The 12,430-nt window shown below is 41.4% G+C and overlaps 1 protein-coding gene across 1 annotated transcript; it reads left to right on the forward strand.

The window, feature by feature from the left end:
• The first annotated feature begins 2,222 nt into the window (after window positions 1-2,222).
• On the forward strand, window positions 2,223-9,114 carry LOC115151119 (cytochrome c1, heme protein, mitochondrial). The gene is made up of 7 exons (XM_029695127.1): window positions 2,223-2,357; window positions 3,439-3,629; window positions 4,662-4,788; window positions 5,009-5,166; window positions 5,599-5,759; window positions 6,083-6,183; window positions 8,546-9,114. Exons 1-7 carry the CDS (start codon window positions 2,277-2,279, stop codon window positions 8,648-8,650), a joined length of 924 nt encoding a protein of 307 aa, XP_029550987.1. The 5' UTR covers window positions 2,223-2,276; the 3' UTR covers window positions 8,651-9,114.
• Window positions 9,115-12,430: the final 3,316 nt, after the last annotated feature.

Raw genomic sequence — 12,430 nt, forward strand, 5'->3', positions numbered from 1 at the left:
TTGATGTTGAGATGTGCCTGTTACTTGAACTCTGTGAAGAATCTTTCTGGGCTGCAATTTCTGTAACTCTTCTGAACTTATCCTCTGCAGCAGAGGTAACTCTGGGTCTTCCTTTTCTATATCGGCCCTTATGAGAGTCAGTTTCATCATAGCGCTTGATGGTTTTTGCGACTGCACTTGAAGAAACTTTCAAAGTTCTTGACATTTTCTGCATTGACTGACCCGTCATGTCATAAAGTAATGATGTACTGTCGTTTCTCTTTGCTTATTTATTTGAGCTGTTCTTGCCATAATATGCACTTGGTCTTTTACCAAATAGGGCTATCTTCTGTATACCCTTTGAACAAGGCACAGCTGTTAATTGAAATGCATTCCAGGTGACTAACTACCTCATGAAGCTGGTTGAGAGAATGCCACGCGTATGCAAAGCTGTCATGAAGGCAAAGGGTGGCTACTTTGAAGAATCTCAAATTAACACTTTTTTGCTTACTTCATGATGTCTTCACAATTATTATAGAATGTAGATAATAGTGAAAATAAATAAAAAACCTGGAATGAGTAGATGTGTCCAAACTTTTGACTGGTACTGTATATACAGTACTAGCTGCAACCGTCCTGCTGATGGGCTGAATAGGTTGAATAAGGCTACTTCACTTTTGACTGGTAATGTGTATATATAAAGCTCATGGGTGCTATATGACTGTTCCTGTGGGCCCCATGTGTATCCCATGATCTCCTATAGGTACCCCATAGCATCTCATAGGTCTGCCATGGTGGCCCCATGAGTTTACATGGGATTCTGATGGTGACTCATTAGTGTCCCATGAACTAACATTGACATCCCTTGACTTCGATTGGGAATCCCATGGACATTTATCATAAGGGAATTTTGGAGTCACTTTTATTGTAAATAAGAACAGAATATATTTCTAAAGAATTCTACATAAATGTGGATGCAGCCATGATTACGGATAATCATGATGTCACACCCTGATCTGTTTCACCTGTGTTTGTGCTTGCCTCCACCCCCATCCAGGTGTCGCCTCTCTGCCCCATTATCCCCTGTGTATTTATGCCTATGTTCTTTGTTAGTCTGTTGCCAGTTCATCTTGTCTTGTCAGGTCTTACCAGCGTGCATTCCCGTCTTCCTGTTGCTCAAGTTCTGTTTTTCCCGGTTCAGACCATTCTGCCTGCCCTGATCCCGAGCCTGCCTGCCCTCCTGTACCTGCCTGACTCTGACCTGATCACAAACCTCTGCCTGTCCTCGACCTGCCCTTTGCTTGACCCGTATTTATAATAAATTATCTGAGAGCTATACTATCCGCTGCTCGTGTCTGTATCTGGGTCATATCCTGACAGTTGTGATACATGACTGAATTGTGAATAATGATGAGTGACAAAGTTACAGACGGACAAATATCATAGGCTACCCCCAAGACATGCTAACCTCTCACCATTACAATATATTTGTATGATAATTATGTCTCTGTAACTTTATCAATCATCATTATTCCTGATTTATACAAAAAAAAATGGGGGAAAAAACAGCGAGTGGGGTGTCTCGCTTCCTCTTCTGTCTGGTCCCGTATCTCAGTCCCTTTTCAGGTAGCAGGGCGCATCATTTAATTCACATGAGTGTAGACCCAATGGCAATTGCGAATGTTATTACAATTTTTGCTGTTTTGTAACAGATGTTTATTTATTTCCATTCATCAAATGGCACGAGTTAAATTGTTTTGGAGTGGACGAACATGCACATTTGCTATTATGCCCATTAACAAATGTAAGCCTACATAGTAGGTCCATGGAAAAATAGAGAAGAAAAAATATATAATGTCATGGTATAATTTGCACTCTTGAGTTTCCTACTTGGAATTCCGAGTTGGATGACCATTCAAAATATTTTTCCTATTCGGAGCTTGTTTTTTTCCAATTCCCAGTTGTCTTGACAGCGCTGAGGTCGGAGATTTCAGAGTTCCCAGTTGTCTTGAACGCGGCATAAACGGAATCAGCGTTTCAACTAGTTACCATAGCCACCAAGTCAAAATTGGCTATATCGTAAAAATACATACATTTACTTTTTGGTCTTAATTTAAGGTTAGGTTTAAAATCACATGTTAAGAAGATAAATTGTATAAATAGGCGTGGTTTATGACTTCATGCCTGTGTGTAACTAGTGACATCCCAGAATCAGGTTCAGGCGGAATCTCTGACGTAATTGTGGCTTCACATAGGTTTACGTTCCGCTGTCTTTCGAGGCAGGAAAGGGCAGGAAGATGGCGGCACTACGAGTGGTCGTGCTATCGGGGACTGGAAGAGCCCTACTATGCACGCCGAAAACGATCAAGGCTCCTCGGGTATGATATGTTTATCCTCTCAATGCTGTATTGGGATTATGTTCACTTCTGTCTGCTTTTTCGGTAGGAAAGAGAACACTTTCAAAGCCAATCTGACCGCTAGCCGGGTAACGTTAGCTAGCTAGTACTGTAGCTAACAGGCAAGGTCACTCGTGCAATGCTAACGTTAATGTGAGCTAGCTTGCTACATTATTACGGCACTACCCAGTATGTTACCCTTGCTATTTTGAAGCGATGGCTGATTGAACATCGGATTGTGTGTTTGTTAGCCTTGGAACATACATCGTCGCCAGTTGATGGGGGATAAATGCCATGTCAGGTTCCGTTAACAGTCTAGTTAGCTAGGTGTCTGCTTTTCTTGCCCTGTTTCATCATCAGTTTAATTACAACATTAACGATAGCTTCGTAACAAGCTTGCTGGAAAGCAAAACCCAGCTAACGTTAGCCAGCTATCCAGCAATGTGATTGTATCAGGCTAACGTTAGTTTACAGAGCCAGAGGTGTAGTTTGAATTGACATAGCTAGCTAGTCGTAACTTAGCTAGATAGATTTTATTTATAAAAACGATTGATTTGAGACTGGCTAGATACACTACTATCTATAGGTGAGGCTCTAAACCGGGAAACGTCTTCCTAACTACATGACAACACTTGTTAATTTGTGGTTATCATTAACGTTAGCCTTATGAAGGGTATTTGTTGCCAGCCAGTATATGACATCGATATCGCTCTGACTTCATGGCTAGCATGCATCTTCAATCACTGCTATCTAGCTAGTTATGCGTATATGTTGCTACTTGTGATGCTTGAAGTCTCACTCCTTCGGTATCTGTTGTGAGACCCAGGGTATAAGGGCAGTTTCATAACCACTTGGCTGTATGCCTTTGACTTGACATTAGATGCATATTCAGTGATATCATCATGAACCAACAAAGATTGACCACAATATTAAAGTCATTTTGGTCACATCAAAAGTTATTGTGAAGAATACCTCACATGGATGTTTTGGATGACAAATTATGCAACCCCGGTGTGTCGGTAGCTAGCTACATTTATCTTATGTCAACTCTCTTCCTCGACAGGTCGACATGTCGTTTGCCAGTCTACCCAGGTCAAAGAAGGTGGCCCTGACAGCGTTTGGTGTGTTGACAACCAGTGGGGCCGGGCTTGCTCTGATGCTACAGCAGTCTGTTAAGGCCTCAGACCTGGAGCTCCACCCTCCCAACTACCCCTGGACCCACAACGGCATGTTGTCAGCCCTTGACCACGGCAGGTACAAGCTAACTCATAACCAAGAAGGACACACAATTACCTTGTACCGTATCTTGTGCAATTGCGTGTAACATCATACAGTAATGTTATCACCCATGCTTTTTCCGGTGCTTGCAATGAAACATTTAATTTGAGACTGTTTCTGTTCATTTTAGGGAAATATAATTTTTATTGGGAATTCTTCTGTAATACTTGACACCCAGTTTCATAACACGTTATGACTGTCATAACCATGTGATAACAGCTGGCATAAGTTGTCATAACCTTTCATAATATGGTCATAACACTTGTCATGAACCATATATTTACACCTGTTGTGACATTGCTTTATTTTATGGCTGGTTATGACACCTACTAGAGTGTCATAACCACGTTTTTTTCTGCCAAGAAGTTTCCTTTGTTCCTTAAATCCTTTGTTGTAATGAATTCTTTCATGTTTTTTTCCCATAATATTTTAAGTAACTAAGAAAATAAACTTTGACACTGTCAAAAAGCATTATGACCATCATAATCATATAAGCCAGATAGGCCTATCACGTACATGCCCTTATATCAGTCAAAAAGAGGGTGTCTTGTCCTGCTCCTGAAATTCACTCCTGCATTCATCTATCATCAGCAACAGAGCATTGTGTTGGTACATGTCTGACATCGATGTGTGCTCAATTACGAAGATAATTTTATATGGTCAATTAAAAAAAAAAATTAAAAAAAAAATATATATACACTGTTGACTTGTAGGCTATGGTATAATGGAATGTTTTACCTTGTGTGGGAAGTTTTGTGGATTTTGACACTCTTATATTGGTCTTATAACCCGCCATAAAATAACGCAATATATGTTACAGTGTTAGGACCATATTATAACCGGTTATGACAAGTCAGCTGTTATGACATGGTAATGACCGTGTCATAACATGTTATGATGCTGGGTGTCAAGTAGTGTTACAGAATCTTGTTATTACATACTAGATCATATTTTCCTGACAAGGAGGACTGGATGAAATGGATAGTAACTGTTTTCTTTATATTGCAGCATCCGTCGTGGATATCAGGTGTACAAGCAAGTGTGTTCAGCGTGTCACAGCATGGAGTACCTGGCCTTCCGTAACTTGGTTGGAGTGTCGCACACAGAGGCTGAAGTTAAGGTTTTGGCTGAGGAGGTAAGGCTGTGTCCTTGGCCATTAGATTAAACTAGGTCATGACCTTATAGATGAATGGATCAGTTGCTCTGGCTAGAACTTGCACTTAGGCACAGTTCCAGGATCAGTTTTTCCCTGTCCTAACATTAACCATTATGAGCGGAAATGCAAACCTATCAGTTTCTAGGGACATCTTGGTCCTTCTCCAAGTCACTGACCACTGTCTGTGTTCTCCGCTCAGATTGAGGTGGTGGATGGCCCTGATGAGTCGGGAGAGATGTTTACCCGACCAGGAAAGCTGTCCGACTACTTCCCCAAGCCATACCCCAACCCAGAGGCTGCCCGTGCGGCCAACGGCGGAGCCTTGCCACCAGATCTCAGCTACATCGTCAATGCCAGGTACTTTGTTGCTAACGCCAGAGTATCTGGTGACGGATCATATCGACAGTAAACTAAATGTTAGGTTTAAGGTACACGGGTCCCGTGTGGCTCAGTTGGTAGAGCATGGTGTTTGCAACGCCAGGGTTTTGGTTTTTGATTCCCACGGGGGACCAGTACAGAGAAAAAAAAATGTATGAAATGTATGCATTCACTACTGTAAGTCGCTCTGGATAAGAGCGTCTGCTAAATGACTAAAATGTAATGTAAAAATGTACAATATATTATAACCTTTTCTTACCCAAAATACGCTTTTACTGTCTATGGAGCAGGATAATATACTTTCGTAAATCCACAGCAAGACACTCCACTCCTATTAATCATACAATGATATCATACCTTAGCTTGCCTTGCAAGTGCCTTGTCCTAAGTTGTTTTTCTCCATTGCTCCAGACATGGAGGTGAAGACTATGTGTTCTCCCTGCTGACGGGTTACTGTGAGCCCCCTGCTGGAGTGGAGGTGAGAGAGGGCCTCTACTACAACCCCTACTTTCCAGGCCAGGCCATCGGCATGGCTCCCCCTATCTACAATGAGATCCTGGAATTCGAGGACGGTCAGTAGGATTCCCCCTTCTTGAGATCACTAACTTTAAATAATATAATGGATAAATCAATTCATAAAGTCATTTTTATACATTGTGCTCCTAGGACTCCATTTTAACCGTTGACATGACAGGCTGAATGTCTAGGTTCTGGTGTCTGTATAGAGTTAGACTAATGATTTGATATAGTATAGTGAGTGTGGCATTTTCCATATTGGTCATTTATCAGACACTCTCAACAAGAGCAACTTACAGTCAGTATATTCAACTAAGGTAGATAAGATGACCACATATCACAATCATTGCAAGTAAAACCTTCCATTCTCATGTGACAGGAACCCCAGCCACCATGAGCCAGGTGGCCAAGGACGTGTGCACCTTCCTCCGGTGGGCAGCCGAGCCTGAGCACGACCAGCGCAAACGCATGGGCCTGAAGGTAAGCTGGGAAGGGGCGCTGCCCTCTGGCGTAATAGAACTAGCATCAGAAATGTATTCTCTACCTGGGGTGTATTCATTAGTGCAAACCGTAGCAGAACGTTTTGCAATGAAAACAAGTTTATTTTCAAATTCAGGTAGTCCCTCTTTATTTCGGTCCATTTACTTCCGTTTGGTTTTTAGTAAATACACCTCTGATTTGAGACGTTTCTTTCCATTGTTTATGACCAAATCACTTAGTCCTACCACTTCTCAAGAGCGCTATGTGGGGCATTGCTTGCTGTCAAGCAATCCAAAGAGGCTATTTGCCTTAGTAGTGCTTCCTTTATTTCAATTGTTTTTAATAGTGGTCACCAGAAGCAAGCAGAGATCTACCGCTCAGATTTCTTTGTTTTAAACATGACAAATGTAAGCCTATGCATCATTAACCTAATAAAAACAGTTCTGTAGGAATGAGGTTTGTGCAGTAGGTCTATTGCATTACATTATCACAGCATATTGGCTGTAGGGTGGCCCCTCCCCCGAAGTGACTCTTTACACCAGGTGTCAAACTCATTCCACGGAGGGCCGAGGGTCTTCGGGTCTTCATTCTTCCCTTGTACTTCATTGACGAATTAAGGTCACCAGTTTGTCAATCACTCCCCTCAACTGGTTGTACAGGTCTTCATTGAAAGGAAATACCACAAATCTGCCGACACTACGCCCTACATGGAATTTGGAGTTTGACACGACTGCTTTACACTGTATGCCAGAATTTCCTTTGTGCTGTCTTAGGAATGCTGCATTATCTCACCAACCCCCTCTTGTCATACCTCTGGGTTGTAGAGGTTCTGTTGTCTTTACATCCTCTAAGTCTGATATCTGATTGGAAGTTGACTTTTACAGTATCCTATTGGTCAACAATTCAGATTTTGAATCCAAACAACTTGGATGCTTATAAACAGGTCTTAGATTCATTGTCTTCCTTTTTCTTTGTTCCTGACCTGTGCTGGTGAGGTACTCTTGCTTTCTCCACCCCAGGGACTCTTGAGGCATGCCTTGTAATTCTTGTAAATACTTTAACTTAATGGTTTTACTATAATATCAAATGGAGTCAGGTTTGTCAAATGTAGATTGTTAAATATTATTTATGCTTGGCCTGCCAATATTGTTCTTCTTAGACCATATTATATTTCAAAACTCAAGCTTTGATGACAAAATAGATCAGTTGCGATATCACTTGCGAGGCACAGCTGAGCATGAATTATTCGCTTTTTTATTTTACTGGACAGATGGTACACTTGCATCTGATGGTCCATCTCAGCCGAGAGAGGAAGGGAGAGCGCAGCAGAGGGTTCTTGCTCTCTCCTTTCCTTATGTGAGATTGGCCAGAGAGAGGGGACACTTTCCACCTGATGGTGAAACTCGAGTCGCATCGCATTTATTTTTGCTTCATGCACAAATTCATGTTATTCGTGTATTCAAATGGACACGACTAGCTGCAAATAATTAATTGCAGAGCGAGTAGAAGTAGGGAGAAGCGTGTTTTCATATTTAGAAAAAGTGTTTAATAAAACAATGACAGTGCTGAATAAACATGAACTCGTAAACACAGCAGCTCTTTGCTTTATTCTTTCTGGTGATAATTTAATGTTATGAAATCTCACTTAGGCTAGTATCAAACTTTGCTCTTGGGTCGTGGAAGCTGTAGGCACAGTGATTTGCGCTGTCCAGTTGCCCAGCAAAGTAGGCACACTTGATTTAGCCACATCTCTCCTGGTCTGCCAGGCAGGCGGAGTTTGTCCCTTCAGACAAATATAATGGGAACATTTTGCCTACCTGGTGCGTAGGGCTTCTGCATCAAGTGCACCTACCGCCAACAGCGCAAGACGAGAAAAAAAACTTTAAAAAACTAAATAGGAGTGCAAGCCTTTATCATTTTTTTTTTTTTACAGAAATGTTTGTTGATTGACTAAGAATGCCTTTAAGATCACGGGTTGGTGACCACTGTTTTAATACATGACAAGTAGTGCTTTCATATATTCATTGCATTTAATTTCATATGTGCAGTGAGGGGAAAAAAGTATTTGATCCCCTGCTGATTTTTGTATGTTTGCCCACTGACAAAGAAATGATCAGTCTATAATTTTAATGGTAGGTTTAGTTGAACAGTGAGACAGAATAACAACAAAAAAATCCAGAAAAACGCATGACAAAAATGTTATAAATTGATTTGCATTTAAAATTATAGACTGATCATTTCTTTGTCAGTGGGCAAATGTACAAAATCAGCAGGGGATCAAATACTTTTTTCCCTCACTGTATCTAACATAATTTAAAAAGACTTGAGGGATCCAATTCACTCAAACTCTTTCTTCCCCCAGCTGCTCATGGGTTCCGCCATCTTGGTCCCTCTGGTCTATTACATGAAGAGGCATAGGTGGTCTGTGCTGAAGAGCAGGAAGATTGCTTACAGGCCCCCCAAGTAAAGACCTCGACAGCTGCATTCTGCCTGCCCATGTGACTGCTCGGCTTGAACTCTGACCCCTCTGATTTGCAATTGTCCATCTTTAAAAAAAACGCACATGCATTTAAGATACGGTTGCCCTAATTCACTTGATGGGGGTCTTTTCAAAATGAGTTATTCTTTGCCAACAGGGAAGGATGTAAACACAACCTCTAAACTTGTTTTGTACTGGAATCGAAAGAAACGTGTCCAGGTTGTGGTCTAGTGTTTCCCAACTCCAGTAACCCCAACGGCACACATTATTGGGGGGAAACACTTGAATCATGGTTAACCAGTTCTTTTGAGGGGATTCTCAACCGGAGTCATTGTATGTTCCTGCAACCTTCTTGTGCTGTTGTGAATCTGTCACGTTATATGGTCTCTACACTTTGGTGTGTAAATATTTAATAAACACTGGTGTACCGAATAAACCATGTTTTAATCCGATACTACCTGTGACAATGTTATTCTGCAATGCACCTACGCCACGCTTTCTTCTGTGGTTCATACACTTTCTACACAACTTACATGTTGGTGCTGCTTTAGTTTTTGAGATGATAAATCTCTGTCGAGGGAGAAGCTGGTTTTTAAATGGTTTATATTTCTTCTGAACACATTTCCGTTTGTTGGCCATGTCAATTATTGCATTTTAAAAATAATTTTGTTCGCTAGCGGGACAGGCAAACGCCAGAGTACTAAACTGTAAACCAATCAAAACGTGTACAATCTCTGCTGATCACTATTTTATTTAACTAGGCAAGTCAGTTAAAAGAACAAATTCTTATTTACAATGAAGGCCAAACCCGGACGACGCTGGGCCAATTGTGCGCCGCCCTATGGGACTCCCAATCACAGCCAGATGTGATACATACTGGAATCGAACCAGGGACTGTAGTGATGCCTCTTGCACTGAGATGCAGTGCCTTAGCCTGCGGCTCCACTCAGTTATCCGTATCTAAGGTAGTAGACAGCTGGTGACATCTGACAAACTGCTATCAGTCTTATTTGTAATCCACTATTTAGTTATAGAAACGTGACACCATTAACACAAGCTGTAAAATGACTCCCAACTTAGGACACAGCAAGCTTAGTAATTTAGCTAGCTAGTTACAAGTAGATCTGTTGCTAGCTAGCATGTCATTCTGGCACAGAGCGTTTTAACCGTGTCAAAAAAGGGACCTCGAGTCACACCACCAGCTACTTTGGCCACCAAATTTGTTGAGCAGCAAGACCATTTCAATAATGGTGAGGGACATCAAGCTGGCAAAATTCTTCTCTATCATTCTAGATTGCCACACTGAACAGTTGTCAGTTGTGATTATAATTGTGTCACTGAAGGAGGAGCCACACATAAAGGAACATTTTATGGAGTCCACAGGCCAACATTTGGCATCCCTGATTCTCAAAAGACTAGAGGAGCTAAACATTCCTTTTGAGGACTGCAGAGGACAGTCTTATGATAATGGGGCCAACATGAGGCAAAAACAAAGATGTCCAAGCCAGACTTCTGGAAATGAATCCAAGAGCTCTATTTGTGCCATGTGGGGCTCACACATTGAACCTGGTTGTGGCTGATGCTGCCGAAAGTTCTGTCGATGCTACAGGTTACTTTGGCATCTTACACAAACTGTACACCATGTTCTCAGCCTCCACATAGTGATAGGCCATCCTGAAAAAACATGTGAACATCACTTTGAAGATGTAGACTGAGACAAGGTGGGAGAGTAAAGTTAAGTGTCGAGCCACTGAGGTATCAGGCAGCAGCGGTGAGAGGCACTGATTTGAGGTGAGGGATCGAACCAAAGACCCTGTGGTAAAGTTTGAGGCCCAGTCCTTGTCAGAGGACTGGGATTATACCGCTTCAGCATCTGTACAGGTGTGGTATGACATCTTGAGCCAGATCCAACATGTGATCAAGCTGATGCCGTCTCCCAGTAGACATATGGATGTTGCAGTCAGTCTTCGCAGAAAGACAGAGAGAGGTCTCAGCAACTACAGGGTAACAGGCTTTATGACTGCACAAACGTCAGCCAAGGATATTTGCGAGGATATGAATGTAGAGGCCGGCGACAACAAAAAAGGCTGAGGTCCACAAAGCGGCATATTTCATACGAATCATTTGATGAGCCTTTGAGTGATGCCCTGAATTTCTCAATGTCATTGTTGATGCTGCAACCTCAGCCCTTCAGGAAAGATTTTCCACATTGGAAAATGTGGGAGAGAAGTTGAGTGCTGTCAACATTCCAAAGTCTCTCCAATGAGGAGCTGACAGAACAATGTGAGGCCCTTAGTATGACACTACACTATAAAGAACACTCAGACTTAGATGGCAGAGAGCTTGCACAGGAACTGAAGAACTTGTTTGACTTGCCATTGAAGACCATGACCTTACTTGAGCTGCTGATATTATTACATGAAAGGGAGCTCTCAGAAATGTATCCAAATTTGTGGACTGCTCTCAGAATTTGTCTTACTCTTCCAGTGACCATAGCTGAAGCAGAGAGGAGCTTTTCAAAGCTGAAGCTCATCAAATCCAACCTGAGGTCCACCATGTCACAGGAACACTTTAGTGGCCTTACTGTCGTCAGTATTAACCATGCAATTGCTGGGCAGATTTCTTAAGATGTAATTGATGACTTTGCATCAAGGCAAGAAAGGTCAGGGTTTAGATGGCAGTTGTGCAATTTAGTTTGTATCAGGTAGGAAGGGAAGACCCAGATGCAGACAACGTCAAATTAACAATGGTTTAATAATCCAACAGGGGCAGGAAAAAGACAGGTCAAGGCAGGTAGGGGTCAGTAAACCAGAGGTGGGGCAACGGTACTGGGCGGCAGGCAGGCTCAGGGTAGGCAGAGTGGTCAGGCAGGCGGGCTCAGAGTCAGGACAGGCATGGGTCAAAACCAGGAGGGTGAGATAAAGAGAGACTGGGAAAAGCAGGAGCTGAGACACAAACGCTGGTTGGCTTGACAAACAAGACAAACTTGCAACAGACAAACAGAGAACACAGGTATAAATAAACAGGGGATAATGGGGAAGATGGGTGACAACTGGAGGGGGTGGAGACAATCACAAAGACAGGTGAAACAGATCAGGGTGTGACAGTTTGTGTTTCTTGTTTGAAGTGTAATAATCAGGTTCTATTTGTGTATTTGTGTGATATAGGATTTGTGCAATTTAGTTTTATTTGTGTGTTTTTTGTTAGCAATAGGGTTGGGTAATAGTGTAATTATTAATATATATTTTTTATTTAACCTTTTTAACTAGCAATAGGGTAATAGTTTAATAATTAAATTATCTTTTTTATTTGTATTTATATACTACAATTTGTTTCTATTTGACTTTGTTACTTTTTGATATTTATGAGTCTTATTTTTGTATATATTTTTATATTTATATAGTTTTAAATGTTATGATTATTTAGTTTTTGGTGCTTATGGAAAATTTCAGGGATCTTTTATTTCAGCTCAAGAAACATGGGACCAACATTTCACATGTTGCGTTTATATTTTTGTTCAGTGTATATAGGAAAGACACCAAGAGACAACAAAAATACTATTTACACACTTCATATATTCATATTCTTATTTATAGTACAGTTAAGTTAGATCTTTACAAAGAGAGGGGCTGTAATACAATATGTTTTTTATCTGTTTTTTTAGAGCTAAACTTGCTTTTTGCCTGAGTAACCTCTGGTGGCAGAGCATTCCATGATGACATGGCTCTACACATAACTGAGCGACACATGAAATCTGTTTTTGGTTTG

Source organism: Salmo trutta, chromosome 16 (assembly GCF_901001165.1).
Source record: "Salmo trutta chromosome 16, fSalTru1.1, whole genome shotgun sequence".
In the NCBI taxonomy this organism is placed as follows: Eukaryota; Metazoa; Chordata; class Actinopteri; order Salmoniformes; family Salmonidae; genus Salmo; species Salmo trutta.

Bases quoted from the DNA above. Each gene is read 5' to 3' on its own strand.
- LOC115151119 (XM_029695127.1), top strand. From the start codon at position 2,277: ATGGCGGCACTACGAGTGGTCGTGCTATCGGGGACTGGAAGAGCCCTA. The intron at 4,789-5,008 runs GTAAGGCTGTGT...TTCTCCGCTCAG, and splicing joins TTAAGGTTTTGGCTGAGGAG to ATTGAGGTGGTGGATGGCCC. The intron at 5,167-5,598 runs GTACTTTGTTGC...CCATTGCTCCAG, and splicing joins AGCTACATCGTCAATGCCAG to ACATGGAGGTGAAGACTATG.